Genomic DNA, 21526 nt, shown 5'->3' with positions numbered 1-21526 from the left:
ATATTGGTTGTGAAACTTGTTAAACTGTTTGGAGTGAATAATTTGGATGCCATTCAAAAATTCAAGAATTTTATTGCACCAAAAATGACAGACCTGTTTGATGAAATTGTAAAGAAACAAATTATCCTACAAGAGGAAGAGTTATTGGAATCCAACTCTAAAAAGAGGAAACAAGAGCAGGTACAATTCGATCTCGTTACAGGTGCTGTGGTAAAAAAGACAAAGACAGTAGCATCTTCTAATTCAATTTCCAGACCAATTCTTCTTGATGATCCAGAACCAGTTACTGTTGTTAATCAAACCTTCTCTGATATTCCTCTCACCTTAGAGACGAGCCTTATTGGTCAATCAACCAGCATTCCTACACCAGTAGTTCAACAACAAGAAAAATCAGCACCTCCACCTCAAATAATAGAAGAAACACCACCAGTTGTTTCTGCTACTCTGTGCAGTATCTGTAAGGAAAATTGTAAAGAACCAACAGCAGCCAAATGTGGACATGTTAATTGTTACAGTTGTTGGCAGCAATGGTTATCATACAAGTTGGAATGCCCTACTTGTAAAGCAAAAGTAAGACCAAAGTTATTAACAAGATTGTACTTTTAAATCCTCACAAGTTTATAATTTATGAAATGTTTAATAAAAACAAATTTGGATTTGTCATGCAGAATCTTGAAATAATTTTTGCTTTCAGTTTTTCAAGATTCTTCTTTTTTTGTTCACTGATCTTTCTTTTTTATTGAGTTTGTTTAAATGTTGGTAATCTTTCTTCTGAATCAACACAAATTACAAGATTTCAAAATTTTAAATTTATTTAAATTTCAAATAGCACCAATCACTACTAATTAAAAATACTGTCGGAAAGTCTTCAGTCAATGGATGATCGAAGCCTTCCAATTCCAGATAAAAGAACAAACTCAGCAGAGTGCTGTCTCAGACATTCATCAAGTGACCACCATCTAAAAAGCGCCAAGTAAAATAAATCACAAAAAAATTCTCCCTCCCAACAACATCTCACCTCCAATTTTTAGGCTAGCGAATATTTCTCTCTTCCCAACAATCAATATTGAAGGCTTTTAAAGACTTCTAAACTACCAATTATTTACATCACTTACATCATCATCTATTTATCTATTTGGATCATCTTTAAAAGAAAATGACCAACAAACGAAAATCAGTGCTTGGGTATATTGGAAGTGTATTTGGAATGAAAGGCACGGAAAGTACATCTAACAATACACCAAGAGTAGAAGCTAAACCAATATCTAGAGAGGATTTTAATAGTGAAGAGATCTTTCAAACATTTATTGATTTGAAGACAAAATGGGAGGTGTTTTTAAACGAGTCTAATCTATATTCCGAGACGGATACTTCACTTTATAATATTATAACCCTATTTCAAGAAGTATTTTATAGTCAAACAATGTTTCAACAACATTTTCATCAAATGTAAGTGAAATTTACAAATATTCAATGTTCTAAATTTTTAATGATAGATTCAAAAACACACAAACTTTTACATCAACAGTGACACATAGAATGAAAAAGGATATGGAAAACGCTTTGAAAGAAACTAGTAATGTCCCTCCACCTTCACCTTTCAACACCACTCAAATTGATACTAGTTTCGATCCAAGCTCATCATCACTACCAAATAATCTCAACAGTGTTAAATTATCTATTATACATTATTTAATTTCAAAGGAAAAACATTGCTCTGATATTGTAAATACTTTGAACATGTTGGTTTCTAATTTCGAGGAAGTTTCAGCTCCATTTATTATGGATTTTAAAATTATCACATTGATTATAAATATATTAGATATAGTTTCAAAGATGACATCAAAGGATATTGAACTTTACTGTCAACAATACGTACAAGATTTTGATCCTTCAGATAAAACCAGTTCTCTACTTATCACAGTTGATGATCAACCTTTACAAAAAAAACATGAATTGACAACAAGAGAATCTATTGAAGTTGTTTGTCAACAATTAGTATCTTTCATACACATCTGTTTAAACAATAGAGAGTTGACTGAAACTGTAAAAAAGAGCGAGGATGTTCTCACTTTGGTAAGAATTCTCACTAACTTCCAATGTGAAGAAGGGTTTAGTTTCTCTCAAAAGTTAGCTCTTGATATACTTTCAGCTCTTCTAATCAAGACTGATCTTGTATTGGTTGACAGTTTACACAAAAAGAAAATTATTTATTTATTATTAGATTCTTTCAAGAATATCAAATCAACAGATTACAAAATGGTTTCATCAGTAATAGAAACTATTGTTTCAATTTTAAAACAAACTATTTCAACAAGTCCTTACCTGTACAGAGATTTTAATGATTCAAATGGCCATCAAATACTTCAAGAGGCCCTCATAGAATGTGAAACTCAATTTGAAACTGATATGGAAGTTATGAAAGTAGCACTTAAAAACTTTAGCGATCTTCTTTGTGTTGGAGAAAAACCAACAGAGCCTCCACAAGATTATATTCAACAAATGAACTTCTCCTCAGCAAATACTAGTTTGGAAAGAAGAATTAAGAATATTGCAATTTATCAATCATTAATTAATATATTCTTGAAAACAAACAAGGATATTTTAAAACAAGAAATTATAGAAATACTTCTTGTAGTCTTTGCAGATAATTCTCTAAATTATCCATCAGTACATCACTTACATAATATGGCTATTTTGATAAGAAATTTACCTGACCTCTCAGAGAAAATGCAACAATCAGTTTTAAAACTAGTTGAATTCATATTTGCAGGTTTGAATTTTTCACCAATCGAAGAGTTGAAGATGCTTGGAGAGTTATTAACCAGTAGAGAAGCAGCTCCTAAATTAGTTTTGAACGTTCTCTCTCTTATTAACAAACTGTTAAACTTTGATTCCAGATTTAGTATTAGGTTCAAGGAAGCCTACTTGTTTGAAAAAATTGTTGGTATGCTTTGTGATGAATTCGAAAGCATTATCAAGTTGGGGCAATTCAAAAACAATGATGAAAAGAATATGGTTATTTTGAAACTCTTAGATTTAACTATTCAAGTTTTAATTTCCATGCTTCAAAAGACAAACGATAATGTACGTACATTCAGAGAAGTTGGAGGTGTGTCAGTCCTTCAAACAATGTTACTTAATGACATGTTTAGAGGGTATGCTTTGAAAGTGTTCCACACTATTATTGTTCAAGATACAGTCCAACAAAGTATCGATGTCAATGTATTGATTGAAATTTTACAAACATCAAAGAGATCTAATATTGGACTCAAGATTGCTATTTTCAATGCTCTTACTAAAATGTTTAAGAGTAATGATAGAGCAAAAGAGTCATTTAGAGACGCCGGTTTTGTTGCTAGTGTTTCTATCTTGATTAATACTCCATGCCCAACAGGTTCAGTTCTTTCAAAGCAATTGAATAAGCTTTTAGAGGATTCAAACTCTGAGAATGATAATACTGACACTGAGGAGCTTTACGAACAAATGGACGTAATCAGATTAATGCAATCCATGTTTACTGCTTTGGCTACATCTCTTCAGAATCATCCAAGGAATAAGTTATCATTCTTACCTAAGATTGGTGATAATGCCATAATTGACGCTTTAAATGTAAATGGCATAATGAACACTGAGTACAAGAAAGAAGTTTTCCAATGTTTGATTGATTTTGCAACTGAGAAATGTATTGAAGAGTTTGATCAAAATAACTCTTCTGGTAATTTAAGCTATAATAGCATTTCCTCTGGCAATATTTCTTCTCTGGCTGTTAGCCCAGTTACACCTATTCCCCTTAGATCACGAGATAACGACCTCTATCTGAATATTGGCGGTCTCACAGTTTCAAAATGCCCAATTCTTCATAATCCATTTGGTCTTTTGTTTTGTTTAAAACTCATCAATCATGCTAGTGAGGATTTACAATTGTCCATTTTGAAAGTTACCGAGTTAATGTTAAAAGTTGGTCCATTGAACCTAGAGGGTTTATCCAATATCAAGGTTGTTGATTTTATTTTGGATAATTTATATGGACAAATGGTTGACACTAATCACAAGTTTAGTGCTACATTACTAAACATTTGCGAAAAAGTTGCATGTTACAGATTATCACAATTGGAGTGGAGAAGATTATTATCAATCTTTGCAGACAAGGATCACCCACAATGTATGATGAAATTATTGATGAATGCTGCCAAGAAAGGTATTAGCACTCCATTTGTAGAATATAGGCCGGGATCTGAATGCCCAATTATTAATCTAACAGACAGAACTTGGAATAGTTCAATGACAGCTGGATATACTTTCTCATGTTGGTTCTACAATACAACAGATGTCTCTGCTACAGCCCAAAAGAAAAGAAGAACTCACTCTCATCAAAGAACACAATCCAACGCAAGCAAGAGATTATCAGCAACAACCTTTGGTGATCTCAATGTTTTTATTCTTCTTAACATTCAATCAGATGATGGCAAATCATTCCTTCAATTCCACGTCAGACCAGATGGTTTTCTTGAATTCCAAAATGGACCAAAATCAAAGAGAATTTTATTCTCTAAGGTTCAATTTGAATCTGACAAGTGGCATCACTTGGTTGTAACCCATCAAAGAAACAGATTATCGAGCAGTGTAATGTCGATTTATGTTGATGGTAAATTGGAAGAATCACAAAAAGTTGGTTTTGTTAATCCGTATGCTGCAGGATCCAAAGTTACTGGTATTTTGGGTAAAAATAGTGCTGATAGTATTGATGTTTGGAGAATGGGACCTTCTTTCCTTTATGAAGATGTTCTTTATCCAGAGACGGTTGCATCTATTTTCGTTGCTAACAATACTTACACAGGTTATTTCCAAGGATCCTATACTCCACACATGGATCTTCTTACATATCATCTCTATCCAAACTATATTAAATTATTGCAAAGAGTTGCAACATCTAGAGAGATTTCAACTGAAACCGAAGCAAAAGAAAGCATTGTATCAATTTCTGCCTCTAAATTATCTCCTGAGAGATTGGTATTCGCATTCAACGCTCATAACCATTCCCTAAAGTCATTGGACCAAGATAACAGAAACAATTCACTGGTTTTAGAAAGTTTACACGGCGATAGAAAGTCACCAAAAGTACTCTTACCACAATTAGACAAGAGTTTTGTTTGTTGCCCAACATCACTCTCTGACAATATTCTTAACTCTGATGGTATTGTAGTTGTTCTTGCCCTCATTGATAGAGCTGAAACTACTCAAGCTCTTTATGATTCATTAATGCTCTTGTACAATTTGATGATGGACTCTCCATTACAAATTGATGAAGTAGAAAGAATTTTGGGATACGACATTATTGCAAGTTTCATTAGAAAAAAGACATCTTTGTTGGATAGCAAGATTCTTCAACTTTTATTCGATTTTGTACTTATGGGTAGTGGTGAACAAAAGGAAATTGTAACCAATCTGAAAGCATTTATTTGCTTGATCATTGATTATGATATTTGGAGAAAGACAGATACAGCTATTCAACTTGAATTATTCCAAAAAATTGACAATCTTGTTTCGCAAAGTTATTATACTCATTGGAATGTTATTAGACTCAAGACAACAGGCATTGTTACCAAATTGTTGCATATTTTGAGTGAATCTCCATCCATTCAAATTATTGAAGTTATTTCTGGTATATTAGCTCACTTATTCAAGCATAGAATGTCAGATAATGATATGATATCTATTTGTAACTTTTTGCTGAGTTCTCTTGATGATTCTGCTCTCATATCAGGAAATAGAAAGATACAAAAGGCAGGAAGTTGGGTTATGGTTAACACCAAGTCAAACAACTCTTCCTTCTCACTTACTCAAACACCTTCTCTGTCTGATGTTTCCTCATCAAGTTCCAAGAAGTTAAGACGTCAAAGTGCTACTACCCTTTCATTGAGTAATGTAGCAGCAAGAAATTTATTATTGAAAATGTTATACGATTTAGCTAGTTCAGATGTTAATTACCTTGAATTATTTTCAAAACATGTTGATGAAGTTTGGTTCTATCAATTTGTTGGAGAGAAATCTCATCCTATTTCATTGATATTATCTCTCCAATTACTTTGTCTTCTTCTTTTACAAGGAAAGATAAAGCCAGATAATATTTTACCAAGTTTAAAACGAGGTTTAATACCATATTGTAATCAACCAGATGTTTATTACACCTTATTATTGTTGATGACTAGAACAATTTTCGCTTATCCTTCATTGAACGTTGTCTCAGAGGCTGATTTGAAGAATTCTTTGGATCAAGTTTCAGGAATGTTTAATGAAAAGGGTATGACAGATATTATTTTCTGCAAGGAAGTTATTCCAATACTCATCGAACTCATTTCTCATAACTATGCTCCTGATTCTGAGAGTGCATTATATGGTGAGGTTTCAGCTGTTTCTTATTTTGCATCTTTTAGATCAGAAGAAAAATCATCACAAGCCAACCGTAGATGGAGTTTATTGAGAAACGTTGTTTCTTCTGTTGGATCTTTTAAAGCAGGTATTGAACAAGAAGAAGCAAGCCCAGTTACTACAATAGATTTGAACTCAATTAAATTGGAAGAAAGACCAAGAGAAAATGCTATTACTAAAGAAATATTATCTGTATTCAAGAGAATATGGAGATTATCTAGTGATGTTAAAACTCAATTTAGAAAGCCTGAAACGCTTCAAGCATTATCAATTATGCTATTTTCTCTAGAGTTGAACAAAAAACCAAAGGTAGATACAGATGCCTTCTTAACTAATTCTATTGCTTCATCAGTTCTTTCCATTCTGAGAGCTATCACAACCTATGAACTCTCCAACTCAAGCAAAGGTGTTCAAATTGTTGAAGATATATTGAAATCTCCTCCAACTCAAGCTAGTGAAACTTCAACCTTGGCATTTAGATCTTCATTCTTAATGTCATTAATCAAGGTTTATTCCAGCGAGAAGATGGTTGCTTGGGTTCAAGCAAAAGATAGCAAACTTGGAGCAAACCTTTCAGTTTTCTGTTCTTATGTAGTTGATATGCACTATGCTTCTATTTTACCAAAAACTCACTACATTGATACTTTGAATTTCATAATCCAAGTAATTTCAACAACCAAACAGTTGGACGTATCATCCAAGTTTTCCGTAACAAATCTTTTTACAACTGGAGTTGGTATGAAGAAGGAATCTTCAGCATATCCATTTAGATCCCTTAACAGAATGATTTTATATTCATTTGTTCAAGTATCATCTAGCGATTTTACAGAGAAAGTTCTCAATTCAATGTTGGATACTCAAGCTTTTATAACTTCACTAGATCCTAACAATCTTGATTTTGAATATTTTAATTGTATTTTCTTCCTTTTGTTTACACTAATGACAGATGATTCCGAAGTTTCAATTAAGGATACAGCAGTTAAAATCTGGAAGTTGATTGTTGCTGCCCATCACGATACAAATTTACTTCCAACAATTTTCTTGGTTCCAAAAGAGAAAATTACAAATGAAACTCTTCAAGCTGCCTATGACTTGGGTAATAGTATTGTTCAAGGATTCAGATCTTTGTTAGATTCTGATGTATCTATTTTCACAAAGTGGTTTAATGAAAATAACGAAAAAGTCTCCAATTTCTTTAATAATAACTTGGCATCCACTCTCACTGGATATATTGAAGGTGAAAATAAGCATACTCATAATGCATTGAACATGTTAGAAGGAGATTTAATGAGAAACAGATCTGCCTCAAGAAGTGAAAGAAAATTAGGAGAAAATTATGGTTTCTTGCTTGGAAATGCCAAATCCCAATTAAAACACATTATTGAAATGGAAGAAGAAAGAACCCAAGTTTTGGTTGAAGAATCAATTATTAGATTAAAATTTGCTGGAGAGACATGGAACAATCTTTACGAATTATTGTTCATGGAAAGAGGAACATGGTCTCATAGAGCTAAAGAAGACAATACATTGGCATGGAGATTGGATTCAACTGAAGGTCCTAAGAGAATGAGAATCAAGTTAGAAAAATTCCATCTTGAAAAGGCTTATGAAGTTGCTATTCAATCCGATCCAAACAGAGAACAAAATAGTGTCCACGCATCTAAGAAGGAAAGAAATACTACTGTAAAGTCCACTGTCAATTTAATTGACATGGACTCTTCTCCTAAGCAACCTGAAAAACCAGCCATTGAAAACCTTGAAAAGTTCCAAGAATGGAGCTATTTGTCACCTGCAAAGCCTCGTGAAATGTTACAACCAAAGAAGGAACTTGATGACAAGGATCTTGAAGCACTTGCTCCTCCATCCATTACTCTTGATACAACAGATATTTCTCTTGAAGGAAGTCCAAGACCACTTGAAATTAACAGATCTAGAGGTGATTTGGAATCATTGGATGAAAGTATGGAAAGTGATAATACTCATGAAGGAACAACTCTGGAAAATGCTACTGCTGATGAAGTTGATGATGACGATTTACTTACAATGTATGAAGAAGAAATGGGTGAAGATTTCAAGATTAGAAAACTTATCGAACCTGGTGATATGATTTTGTTCAGTTATAACAGTTTGAGAATTAATGGTCTCGATGGACAAAAGTCTCTATTCTTGATTTGTAAGAATAATGCCTACATTATCGACAACTATGTACTTACTGATGATGATAAATTAATAGAAGTTAAGGGAGACCACTCCACATTGATTGAATCAAGCGCACAACAGGCAGTCAGTGAAAATGAACTTTCTGATATTTCTCATGAAACAATCAAGATTCCACTAACTGATATTAATGACATTCTCAAGAGAAGATATTTATTGAGAGAAACTGCAGTTGAAATATTCTGTAGTGATGGTAGAAACTTCTTCTTAGTACTTGAGAAGGTTGACATGAACAAAGTGTATGAAAAACTCAAATCTTCAGACAAACATCACAAGAAGGCCTTCCCTTCACTCAAGACTATGCAATCAAAGTGGCAAAAGGGAGAAGTTGATAACTTTGAATATTTAATGTACTTGAACACTTTAGCTGGAAGATCTTTTAACGATTTAACACAATATCCAATCTTCCCATGGGTCTTACAAGATTATAGTAGTGAAGAATTGAACTTTAATGATCCAAAGATTTATCGTGATTTATCTAAACCAATGGGTGCTATTGATGATGGTAGAGCTAAACTTTTCCGTGAAAGATATCACAGTTGGTGTGATCCTTATATTCCAAAATTCCACTATGGTTCTCACTATTCAAGTGCAGGTATTGTACTTTACTACATGTTGAGAATTGAACCTTATACATCTCAATGTGTTGAATTACAAGGAGGCAAGTTTGATATTGCTGATCGTATGTTCCACTCAATCAAGGAAACTTGGGAATCTGCATCAACTGATTTCTCTTTATCAGATGTTAAGGAATTGATTCCTGAATTCTACGTTCTTCCTGAATTTTTGATCAACAAGAATAACGTACAGTTTGGCTTGAAGCAAAATGGTAATCCAGTCAATGAAGTAGAGTTACCACCTTGGGCTCACGGTAATCCTGAATATTTTGTAAAGATGATGAGAAAAGCATTGGAAAGTGATTATGTTTCTGAACATTTGCATGAATGGGTAGATTTAATATTTGGTTTCAAGCAAAAAGGTCCAGAAGCAGAAAAAGCATTGAATGTTTTCTTCTATTTAACATATGAAGGATCTGTTGATATTGATAATATTTCGAATGAAATCGAAAAGAGAGCTATCATTTCTCAAATCAGTAACTTTGGTAATACTCCACAACAATTGTTCACAAAACCACATCCAAAGAGAAATACCAATCAATTAATTGAAAAGCAACCTACTATTAGTCCAACTCCTGAAAATATTACTGCTGCTGATCAATTACCAACTGTTGGTACACAAACTACAGGTGGTGAAGCATCCGATGGCAATGTTGGTGCACTTGTTGGTAGCTCAGGACTTATTAGTAATCTTGTACTTGCTGTTAACACACAACCAGTCGTATTACCAAGTTTTAAGAAGGTTCTTGATCCAAATGTTATTTGTGTTTCTTTCAACAAGCTCAAGGGTATTGTTGCAGATGATGTAACATATGCCAATGACGCAGGAAGTACAATTGTTGCCGATTTACAAGGAGGTATTGTTGCTCCTTCATTTACTGCAACCCTTGGAAAATTAACAGGTAAGATCAACAAGGTACTCACATACAAGGAAAGTAGTACTGTCTCAGACACAGGTGTTGTAGTTACAACACCTTTCTCTGGTGTCAACACTTTTGAACCTGTTACTCCTCAATTATGGGGTCCATTAGCTGTTGGTCAAATTTCTTTAACTCAAAAACAATTAGTTAATGGTATTGTTGCTGTGAACAAGAATTGCTTCTTTGCAGATGCTAAGAGTTCAAAGTACTATTCTTATGGACATCCTGATTACTCATTAAGATTATTCAGAGACAGTAACAGTGAAACACCAATAGTAGTTCATGAAAGACTTCATACCTCTCAAATTAGTCATGCTACTATCACTAAAGATCATCAAGTGCTTGTTTGTGGTGGTGAAGATAGTGTTGTCAGTGTTTTCAAGATTAAGAAACATAAGAAGACTGAAATTTTGGAAATTCAAAAGAGATTGTGTGGTCACACTGATAAAATCTCTTACGTTACAGCTAGCTCTGAATTCAACATCATTGTTAGTGGAAGTTATGATGCAACATGTATTGTATGGGATCTAAGTAGATTGAAGTATGTTCGTGAATTGTCAATTCCATCAGATGTTGAAGACAAACCAATTTCATTTATTTCTGTATGTCCATCCACTGGACAAATTATTGTTTGTCAATGGACCAGAGTAACTGTTTATGCTATGAATGGTGACATCTTGGCTTCAAAGAGTTTAGGAAGAACACCAGCTACAACAGCTCTTAAAGTTATCAATCCTTATGACGGTAGAGAACACTTGCTTGTTGGTCATTCAAATGGTGAAATTAGTATATTTGATATGAATTACACTGTTTCAAGTGAAACAAACAAGAACGAGCTCACTTTGACCAAGTCTGTTACTCTCAAAGATCTCAAATCTGCTGTTACCTGTCTTTATTTAACTAGTGATGGTAAAAAATTATACTGTGGTGGTGAGGATGGTGTAGTTTACAAATATACTTGCCAATTGTAATTTCAATCAAAAGACCTTTTCAACCTTGTTTGATCATAATAAATTATTTAAATTATTTAAATCCACTTTAATTGTTTCTGTAGAAGTTACTTCTTCTTATTCTTCCTGTCATAGATTTGCTTAATCTTAATTCTGCTCATATCAGGTAATTCCAAAAAGAAAGAGTTGGTGCTTAGTGTTGCATAGTTATTGGCAATATATTGTTCACATGAACATTCCAGTGTCTTTTCATTGTAAAGAACTGCTATCTCATGTATTGTCCACACATTATTATTGTCTACTAGAGATGAAACCATTCTTCTGCAACAACTGGCCAAGTCACCCAAATCTAACATTAAGCAATAAACCAAAATACCTAAACAGTTTCTTGGACTTAGTTGAATAATGTCAGTGTACAAATATTTTAACAAGTCCATCATGATCTCCTTTGAATAGTCTGTCAAGTGCACAACCTTCTCTTTGCTTTCCAACATACCACTTGTAACAAACATTCTTGCAAAGAATGGAGATCGTGAGACAATCAATTTGTGTACAAAAATTCCAGAAGAAGGAATCTTACTGTCTGAAAGAGGTGAAAGCAACTCGTCTTCCATTGAGATTTCTTCCATTGGAGGAGGTTGGTTAGAGCCATCATGGTCCAATACAATCACTAAATCGCTGTAGGTCTTATCATCGATCAAACTTGTAAAATCTTTGTGCATAACTTCCAAAATTTCTCGTGTTAAACTCAAATCCTTTCTCAAATCCATACTACAAATCTTTTGAATGTATGGAAAATGCTTTACTTCAGACACTAACTTGACAAATTCCAAAAATTGATTTACCTCTTTCGAGTTACTCAAGATTATTGTGCCTGTGTATGGGGGAAGCATTGATTCAACGTTGATTTCAGTCCAAACACGAGTAGATGTGTCAAATACGTACAAGTCATTTAACAATTGATTTTTAGCACTCATTCCACCATAAACAAACATCAAGTTAGCAATAATACACGATGAATGTCCAAATCTAGCTGATGGCCAATCTCTTTCTCCTCTTCTTGGCTTTTCTACTTTAGCATATGCCATTGGAATTTGATTATTTACATTATTAGGAATATGAATAATGTATAAATCATCCAAGATTGAATTTGCTAAAGTTTTCCCACCAAAAACAAAAACATCAATACCACCCTCAGCAATGGTACTATTAAATGAGAAATGAGTTCTTCGTGAGTACAAGTAAAATCCTCCATACCATGAATTTAACATTCCAGGAGTAAAACAAATTTCCTGTGGTTTGAATATTTTCTGAATTTTGTAAACAGAATCCCCAAAAATATAAATATCTCCATTCATTTCAATCATAAATTGACCAGCCAAGATAGGATTAGAATTTGCATTCATCTCATTACTAACTCTCATAATATCTCTATAAATATTTAATCTTCCTTTAGTAAGGTCATAAACAATCAAGTCATCATGTTGAGTATTTGCTGTTATTCCACCAGCAATGAATAGATATTTGTGATCACTCGAAAGACATGTCATATGATCTGTTCTATTCAATAATTGTTGTACAATATTAAAGGACTTGGTATGTGAATATTCCTCAGTGACATATTTTGGTTCTGTTACTTCAATTCTGAGCACATCTTCACGAAGTTTTATATCCCCTTTTCAAGCATCAAGTCATACCATTTGCAAGTCACATAATGAAATTGTGTTTCATGAGCCTTTGATCCAGTATAAATTGTAACAACACTTGGATCTACATCTTCAAAGAACATTTTAGAAGATTGCAACACGTCCAACTTGAAATTAACTTCCTCATTCACTTCCTCTTGTTTTTTCAATTTTGGTCCTTCAATGCCATAGAGTTTCAAATTTTGATAGTCTTGTATCTCTTCCTCAGTCATCGTCATGATCTGAACTTGATTCATCTTCGATCTATCTTCTCCTGTTGATGAAGATGAGGAAAGTTTAAACTTTTTCTTTCTTGTCTTGTTCTTTTCCGAGAGAACCTTCAATGTTATATTCTTTTCAATTTCTTCCTTATTTTCTATATAACTAGATTCATTGTTTGGTAATTCTTCCTCATCATTGACATCATCACCCGATAATTGATGATCATCTTCATCGTCATCTTCATCATAGCTATCATAATCATCATCTCCTATGAGACTCTTTAGCATTTCAGACATTTTTTTGTTCTATTTTGAAATTGAGTTTAAACTATTGGTTTACAATAATGCAGAATTAAGGTGGCATGGTATGGTCAATTAATAAATTACAATTTTATTTAAAGTTGAGAAATCAAACCTTCCACTTGTTTAGCTCTGAATTCCCAATATTTCTTTCTAATACCATCAAACTTTTGCAAATTATGACAAACTGTAAGAGCTTCTTCCAATTGACCTCTTCTCATCAAACAAACAAAGAGTAAATAGTTAGCATGTGGATTAATAGAAACCCTTTCCAATACAGATCTTGTCTTTTCTTCTAAATATCCAACAATTTCTTGATATTCAGGAGATGTTTCTTTCATCAAGTGGCTAGCCATTCCCTTTGCATAATTCCAAGGACTTTCATTGTTTGGTGCTTTGAGAATGTATTCGAAAGCAACATCAATTTCTTGTTTTCTTACTTGGATATTTGTTTCAAAATTTGGTGTAGTATGTTGAATTAAATAGAAACGATAATTCCATGCACTATTGTTTCTCAAATCTTGATTAAATAGACGGATAGTAAAATCTAATTCACCTTCCCATAAATTAAACTCCTTGACAAGCCATTGTCTATAAGTCCAAACATGATAATTCTTTGAATCATCACCAAACATTTTCTCAACAAAATCCTTTTCACCATCAACAACTCTAAGTTTTTCAATCAACGATTGACGATGATACCAAATTTGATAGTTTTTAGGGTTGTCTTCGGAAACTTGATTTAAATATTCTATTTCTTTCGATAAATCCGCATTCAATCCATCAAGTACAATACGTCTATAATGCCATGCTGTATAATTTGCAGGATTTAATTCAATAGCTTCAGCAGTAAGTTCCAAAGCACGTTCAGAAATTTCATTATTTTGTATAACTGCTCTGAAGTATCCCATCACTTCTTTAAAATCATCCGAGTAGGCAATTTGTACAACTGGATTTGGTCCTTCTTGTGCAGGGATTGGTTCGAGATCAGCGAATTTTTCCAGAAGGTTTGATGGCATTTTTTTAATAATTATGATGTAATTAAAAATAGAATCAATTTACTTTTTAATTAAAAAATTAATATGAATGAAAATGAATTTGTTGATTGACAGAAATTCATGAAGGATGTAACTGTAAAGAATAATTAACATGTCTCAAGAGATTGTTTTATTTACTTTTCCTTGAAGAGCATAGCAACTTCTTGGATGAGAGAAGTGCTCAGGTTGTCATCAGTTGTTCTGAGTTCAACAGAAACAGAGGTTGCTGATTTGGCTTTAACTAAAACAGCCAAATGATGATTTTGACACGAGTTACCATACATTTGATAAACAGTGTCAGCAACATAATCAACAACAGTTAAACGAAGTTGTCTGGCAATTTCCTTAGCAGCATCATTTACATTGGTAATCTTTTCGTTAAGGGTACAGTTGGTTGAAGAAAGGTGAGGTAATTGACCAGTCTTGATCAAGTTGGCAAATTCTTCAGTAGTTACACGTTTTTGTACAAAGAACATTGAAGATGGAATCTTCATAGTAAAGTCCAATCTACGTTTGTCTTCAGTACCAAGAGTATATTCTACAAAACCTGTAACTTGTTGTTGTCTGACAAATGATTGGAATGTGAAGGATGGATTGAGTGTGTTGGTTGACTCTGGGGCAAGAGAGAATCCACAACGAACTACACCAGTTTGTTGCATTCCAGGTCTAATGAATTTGAGATTCATAGTACTGTCAATATTGTAGGCAATAGCGTTAACATCTTCATCAGAAACATTTTCCAATGAAATTGGAATTGATAAAGTGGTACCATCCAATGGGAAGGCCTTAGTATTGTAATATACCTTAACATGTTCGTCTCTACACAAGAGTTTCAAACCTTTCTTTCCTGCACTGGCCTTCTTTTCAGACTTTGGTTCAGAAGAAGCCTTCTTCTTGGTAGTCTTCTTTTCAACCTTTGGTTCGGAAGCTTCAGGAGTGTCAAAGAAGTCAATCAATTGCTTGCTTGATTCTGGAGCCTTCTTGACAACCTTCTTCTTTTTCTTGACTTCTCCTTCAGTAGCACCTTCTTTGGTCTTCTTAACCTTCTTCTTTGTGGTGGTTTCTGACTTTGCTTCCTTGGTTTTCTTGACTGGAACTTCCTTTTCCTTCTTTGGAATAATTGGAGATGATCCAACTGGATAAGCCTTGATTGTTGGCAATATTTCATCAGCACCAATTGGAGCAGTAAGATCAATCTTACTGAGAGCATCTTCAGTTTCGACAGCCTTAGCTTTTGGTGGAACATAACCTTCAACTTGTTCAAATTCAGTACTGACTTGCATTGGCTCTTCATTTTCATCATCATACTTCTTAGTCTTCTTGACCTTCTTTGTGGTAGTCTTCTTAACTTTCTTTGGTTCACCAGTAGTAGCAACAGGTTTCTTCTTGGCAGTTCCCTTGATGATAAAGACATCTCTTTGTCGTTGATAGTTACTAACTGGAGCATTAGGATCTTGATAAACTTCAGATTCCTTTTCAGTGTCCAATGAGAATTCTGAAGATGTAATAATTCACCAATAGTCCAAGAAGCAGCATACAATACATCAAAAACGCTTGAAGTTTCAGAGCTTTCAGTGAGCAAGTGAGGAGAAGTCAACAAGGAGATCATTTCATTGACACCATGTTGTCTGAGACTCTTAACTCTAATCAAGACATCCATAATGTGTTGAGCAATCAATTTACCATGTTGAGCAGACTTAATGTTGGTCAATTGGATTAAAATGTCCAAATACCACTTAAAGTTGGCAATAGCCTTATAATTGTCCTTTGAGCATGAAGTAATAATTCTTTCAATGAGGAAATCTCTGTAATCACCTTCAGCCTTTTCCAATTGCTTCAACAACTTGCTAACAATACCCTTAATATTCTTTTGGTTTACAACGCCACATAACAAGTCCAAAGCTCTATATCTAATGGTGACATCTTGATCTTCCAAACACTCCATAATAGTATCCTTCATATCAGAAATAACTTTTGGATATTTAGATAACAAGTTATTCAAACCAGCAAGACCGAGGTACTTGAGATTTTGATCCTTATCTTCAACAAATGACTTGAGTTTGTCAACAGCCAATTTGACAACTGTCATATGTTCTTGCATACCGATAGTAACAGTAATAAGACATTCATAGAGCAAACTCTTTGCTGGAGTGGTTGAAATAATATTAGCAATTGGTTCAACGAGCTTCTTGGCCAATCTTGGTTCATGAGGAGCCAATGAGCCCATCAACTTGACAATCTTGATTAGGGTCCAATTGTTAGTTACATTGGTCAACAACTTGTAGAAGATTGGAGCCATACCAAGGTAATTCTTTGGATTCTTTCTAGCCAATTCACAAATAACATTGACAGCAGAAGAAATAACAGCTATTCAATAATGTTAATTAGATAATATGAAATATCTAATACCTACAAGGATGAGAATCACTCAACTTTTCCTTAAGTTTAGGGAAGGATGGTCTCAATGCATCTGGATATTGAAGGAAAATCTTGTACATACACAAGACAGACTTCTTTCTAATATATTGTCTAGATGAGTTGAAAAGTCCCAAAATTTCCGATGCCAAATCCTTTGCCAAGTCTGGAGTAGCAATATTAGCAATAGCAGAAACAGCAAGACCTGTATCATATTGATTAGCACTCTTCAATTCCTTTCTAAACAATTGATGAGTAAGTAAAATAACATCAGTTTGTGGTGTAAAACCAAGAGAAGCAGCAAGATAACCAATTCTCTTGTAAGTAAAGATTGGACTACTCATAACTTCCAAAATATGAAAAGCTGCCCAATTCATGTCATATCCCAACATATGTAACTAATAAAATTTAATCCTACGATCATCAACAAATAACACCTACATAAGTTAATTTTTGTACAGCAACAGCCTTCTTTTTAATATCATTGGCTCTGAGTTCATCTTTAATTTCAGAAACACATGATCGAATATAAGCATCTTCGGTGGCTTTATTGGCACGAATGCCTTTTACCATATCTTGAAGACTCTTTTCGAACATTTTTTTAAATATTTTAATAAATTTGAAAAAGATTTTTCAACTCCTTCGTCATCTCCTAGCGTCAAATAAATAGTCGTTGTTATTGTTGCTCTTTTTCTAATCCATTTCTAACCTATGATAAAATTGCCCCACAAAATGAAAATTGTCTAACTATCTAGTAACAATAACAACAATAATTTGCTTGAATTTGTTGATCCTTCTTCTAGATGAAATTTCTCCTTGTCTCTCCTTCCTTGAAGCTAAATAAACAATCTTTGCGCCAAAAGCTTGCGATCGGAATAAAAAAACAACTTGATAAAAAAATGTTCAATGGATTCTTTAAGAAACACAAACAAAAATTGATTTGGACTGGTGCTATTGCATCTGTGCTAGGAATTGGTGGAGGGTTAACTTACTATTGGTACAAGAAACGAAAGGATGAAACAAAGGAAAAGGCTAAAAGAGAACAACAAATGAAATATTTATTTTCAGAGAATAGTAATGCTGCCAAGTTAGCCTTGATTTCTGTTTTACCAAATGTATGTGGTTTTTATTGATAATATTGCTGATCATTGCTACAGATTTTTAATCATTTAAATGAACAATATCCAATTGAATCACTTGTGGAGGAATTAAAAACACAAAAAGACATTTCGGCATCAAGAAAGAAACAAGTTTGGGAAAAGATTAAAATTGATTCTTTGGCAAGGACAATTTCATCTATCTATGCTCTTTGTTTAATGGATACAATTATTTCAATTCAAATATCAATGATCGGAAGACATTTATATATGGAGCATACTTTTAACAATAAGAAAATAGAAGAAGGATTTGAAGATGAAAAATTGAAAAACCATTTGTCACTTTCTTCCGATAGAGTTTCACAACATAGATTTTTAGGTTATGCAGCTTATTTCAATGATGTTGGGTTGCCAAAATTAATTTCTCTTGTAGAAAATGTTGTTAAAGCTCACGTTTTAGATTTATCGTTAAAACATCAATTTGCCACTAATGATTTTAAGGAGCTTGTAGAATCTATTAGAAAGCAAATAGATCAAAAATTGGATAATAACGAAGAATCTACTAGTGAATTTAAATTACCAAACTTAATCTTACCTGATCTTTCACAATTAGCCAAAGACAAGGGTGAAGAAAATGATAAGGTTCAAAAATTACTCTTTGAATTGTCGGATTTGATTGAATCTCCTGAATATGGTAACGTTTTTAGAGAGACTTGTAATTGTGGATTTTCACTCTTGTATGACAGAATTGAGGAACACATATCCAAGAATGCAAAGAGAAATGATGAAGTTTCCTCAGCTCCATTACGTTTACATATGGTCAATGTTAGTTCATGGCTTACAAAAGAATTTAAAGTTGTTATGAGCAAAAAAGAAGATCAAGATATGAGTGAATGGGGTCATGTCTACGTTGAACAAACTCATGCTTCTCAATTCTTAAACAAGTACAGTGTACTCATTTATGCACGAGATTTGTTATATGAATGAAACTGTTGCAATCTCAATTATACTTCCATATGATGTTTAAATTGATTAAGTGATTGGAAAGAGTTTGAGATCCGAATGTAAAACGTGAAACGAGAATGTAAAATCAAAGAAATACTAGTAATAATTAAATTCTCTATTATTTATCAATTGGATCGGATCATTTATTTGTGAAATTGTATAAATTAATTATTATATATTTACATATGATTAGTGACACTTATTAACTAGCTCCTTTCTCTTCAAGAATTATTGTTTCTTTTGAAGAAGAGTGCACCAATCGTCAACAATTACGGGCCAAGCATCATTTGAATCATATCTAGAAAGATCATCACCAACATTATGAACAAAATCAATGAAAAGATCCCAAGAGTCCTTTTGAATTGCTCTCTTGTAAGTATTTTCAATATAATCACACCATTCGTTAATCTTCTTATATCTGTCACTTAAAAGTAAACGCCATGTAGCAGAGGCCATTTCGCAAGACATTGACTTTGCACCTGGTTCTTTTGAGTAGTTGTAACACCAAACGTAAAACTTTTTAAATTCAGTATTGTTGCTAGTAATTGGTTGTTCCCAACTACTAACTTTGCTCTTCATATCACTCAATGATTGACAGTTATTTCTCTTAAATCCATCAACGAATTCTTTATGTTTAACTTTGTATTGTTCAGTTGCTCCAATTTTATAGAGCATAATCAACATGATTCTTTGCTCCGGATTAATTCCTATATCCTCAGCTAATTTAAGTAAACCTTCAGTTCCTATGTAATCAACATCATCTTCAGAATCTGGATCTTTAACGTCCATTGCAGCATATTTAGCATATAATTTTTCCATTTCGTCTCCACTCTTGACACTATTTGTTGTAGAAGATGTATTATTTGTTGTTGTAGTAGAAGCAGCAGCCGTAGTATTATTAGATGTATTATTATTACCACTATTATTTGATGATTGAGTTGTCTTGGTTTGGTTCGATGTATTAGAGTGATTGTTGTAGGTACTATTGGTTGTTGTCGATGATGATGAAGATGAATTGCTTGATCCTTTTTGTCCCATTTTTTTAAAATAATTGTTTGATTGGTTTGCTGATGTTTTATCAGAACGCAGATGAAAGAGGAATTAAAGTTCTATTCATTTTCCCTCTCTTCAGAGTTCATTGTACATTGAAGAAGCTCATCATAGAGATGTTTGTGTGGGTTGATATTTTGTTGTAGCACTGTATTGGTTGTTTGGTATTCAGAGGTGATAGGATTAGTAATCGTTGGTTGGAGAATGTTTGACGTCATTTACAAAAAATTTCTTCTAATTGGAATCGAGAACAAAATTTCATAGATAGAATGACATTAGAGTAATAATAGTCCTGATCTTTTATGAAACGTGTTAATTGGCCAGAAATAATAACTCAAAAACTCTAGTTTTTATTAACAAATTTAGCAACTTTTTAACTAATTTTTATTGGGGAATAATTAATCAATAATAATTGTTCCCTTTCTTATGAATGCATCAGGTCCAATTTCATCCCATTCCTTCTTTGTTATCCATGCCTCATCCATCGTCGATATTGAAGTTATTATTGAACCACCAATAAAACTCAAACATTCCTTATCATGGTAATGAGTCGAGTGAATTTTAATTTGTTTTCCTGTGAGTGATTTCATTTCTCTCTTTAATCGATGTTCTATTCCAAATAATTTACAATTTCCACCTGTTAGTACAACATTAGAATAGAGATCTTTTCTAATTTCTGGTTCACATTTGAGAATGGATCGATGTGCCATTTGATGAATACCATGGAAACTCTTATCTGCTAATTGATGTTTGAAGAATAGTTCACCGCCTTCGAATAGTTCATTTCTCAGAGCTACCATTGTTCCATCTGGCAGTTCATAAGGTTTACAATCACTGTGAGCAAGTGGATCTGCCTTAATGAAACATAATTCTTCCTTAATATTTTTTATGCATTGTTTAATTTGATTAATTTTCAAATTATCCGAAAGATTAATTAAACAATTCATTAAAAATTGATCCAAATCTTGACTTCCAAAATTAGAAACTTCAATTGCATCTCTTAAAGGAATTCCTTCAAAGAATGGAATAGTATGGGTGATTCCATATCCTGAATCAATTAAAACGCCTGTCAATTTTCCTGCCCCAAACATTGACAGAACAGATTGATGCTCGAAAAAGAGACTGGGCACTTTTAGAGATTCGAATAATATTTGAGCACAATGCTCTCTCTGTCTATTCTCTTCAGGATTGAAAATATTATCAGCAATTAACAAATTACAATCACTAGTTGAAACTTTCAATTCAGTTTCATACATGTAATCCCACAATTTCTCCAATTGTTTCAAATCTTTGAATTTTCCTCTTTCCACTGGATGAAAAAGAGCCATATTCATTGCACTTTGATTCTTAATTTCCTTTCCAATCATGTATTCCTTCTTGGGTGAAACAAGTGGATTCTGTAAATGCATTAGAACATTTCTAGTACTGGAATGTGTAATCTTTTGTTTGGCAAGTAGTGTTGCAATTACTCGAGGAGTTGACTCTCCATCAAAGCCTGCTTTTGTGTGCAATGAGCCAACATCAATAATTACAGAGCGAGGTTTGTGGTGTGGCATTCTTTTTTCTGTTTTGGTGAAATT

The 21526-nt window shown here is 33.2% G+C and overlaps 8 protein-coding genes across 8 annotated transcripts; 2 read left to right on the top strand and 6 right to left on the bottom strand.

Moving 5' to 3' along the window:
• Positions 1-1539: 1539 nt before the first annotated feature.
• NAEGRDRAFT_80024 (uncharacterized protein) lies at positions 1540-11215 on the top strand (the record flags this gene model as incomplete). Its single annotated transcript, XM_002676443.1, has 1 exon — positions 1540-11215. The coding sequence occupies one exon, from the start codon at positions 1540-1542 to the stop codon at positions 11155-11157; it is 9618 nt and encodes a 3205-aa protein (XP_002676489.1). The 3' UTR covers positions 11158-11215.
• A 28-nt stretch (positions 11216-11243) lies between these two features.
• On the bottom strand, positions 11244-12686 carry NAEGRDRAFT_68469 (uncharacterized protein; the record flags this gene model as incomplete). The annotated part of the gene is made up of 1 exon (XM_002676363.1): positions 11244-12686. One exon carries the CDS (start codon positions 12684-12686, stop codon positions 11244-11246), a length of 1443 nt encoding a protein of 480 aa, XP_002676409.1.
• A 116-nt stretch (positions 12687-12802) lies between these two features.
• On the bottom strand, positions 12803-13339 carry NAEGRDRAFT_68468 (uncharacterized protein; the record flags this gene model as incomplete). Its single annotated transcript, XM_002676362.1, has 1 exon — positions 12803-13339. The coding sequence occupies one exon, from the start codon at positions 13337-13339 to the stop codon at positions 12803-12805; it is 537 nt and encodes a 178-aa protein (XP_002676408.1).
• Positions 13340-13695: 356 nt separating this feature from the next.
• Positions 13696-14340, bottom strand: NAEGRDRAFT_2982 (uncharacterized protein; the record flags this gene model as incomplete). The annotated part of the gene is made up of 1 exon (XM_002676361.1): positions 13696-14340. A coding segment is annotated over one exon (645 nt), but the record flags the coding sequence as incomplete, so codon positions are not given.
• Positions 14341-15764: 1424 nt separating this feature from the next.
• On the bottom strand, positions 15765-17391 carry NAEGRDRAFT_36935 (uncharacterized protein; the record flags this gene model as incomplete). Its single annotated transcript, XM_002676360.1, has 3 exons — positions 15765-16746; positions 16793-17192; positions 17236-17391. Coding segments are annotated over 3 exons (1536 nt in total), but the record flags the coding sequence as incomplete, so codon positions are not given.
• Positions 17392-17693: 302 nt separating this feature from the next.
• Positions 17694-18878, top strand: NAEGRDRAFT_68465 (Peroxin 3 (Pex3), putative; the record flags this gene model as incomplete). The annotated part of the gene is made up of 2 exons (XM_002676442.1): positions 17694-17909; positions 17952-18878. The coding sequence occupies 2 exons, from the start codon at positions 17694-17696 to the stop codon at positions 18876-18878; spliced, it is 1143 nt and encodes a 380-aa protein (XP_002676488.1).
• Positions 18879-19124: 246 nt separating this feature from the next.
• NAEGRDRAFT_49668 (uncharacterized protein) lies at positions 19125-19934 on the bottom strand (the record flags this gene model as incomplete). The annotated part of the gene is made up of 1 exon (XM_002676359.1): positions 19125-19934. The coding sequence occupies one exon, from the start codon at positions 19932-19934 to the stop codon at positions 19125-19127; it is 810 nt and encodes a 269-aa protein (XP_002676405.1).
• A 410-nt stretch (positions 19935-20344) lies between these two features.
• Positions 20345-21502, bottom strand: NAEGRDRAFT_44602 (uncharacterized protein; the record flags this gene model as incomplete). The annotated part of the gene is made up of 1 exon (XM_002676358.1): positions 20345-21502. The coding sequence occupies one exon, from the start codon at positions 21500-21502 to the stop codon at positions 20345-20347; it is 1158 nt and encodes a 385-aa protein (XP_002676404.1).
• Positions 21503-21526: the final 24 nt, after the last annotated feature.

This window comes from Naegleria gruberi (assembly GCF_000004985.1).
Source record: "Naegleria gruberi genomic scaffold NAEGRscaffold_28, whole genome shotgun sequence".
Lineage (NCBI taxonomy): Eukaryota > Heterolobosea > Eutetramitea > Acrasida > Naegleriidae > Naegleria > Naegleria gruberi.
Note: the sequence above shows the minus strand (reverse complement) of the source record. Positions and strands in the feature narration are given on the sequence as shown.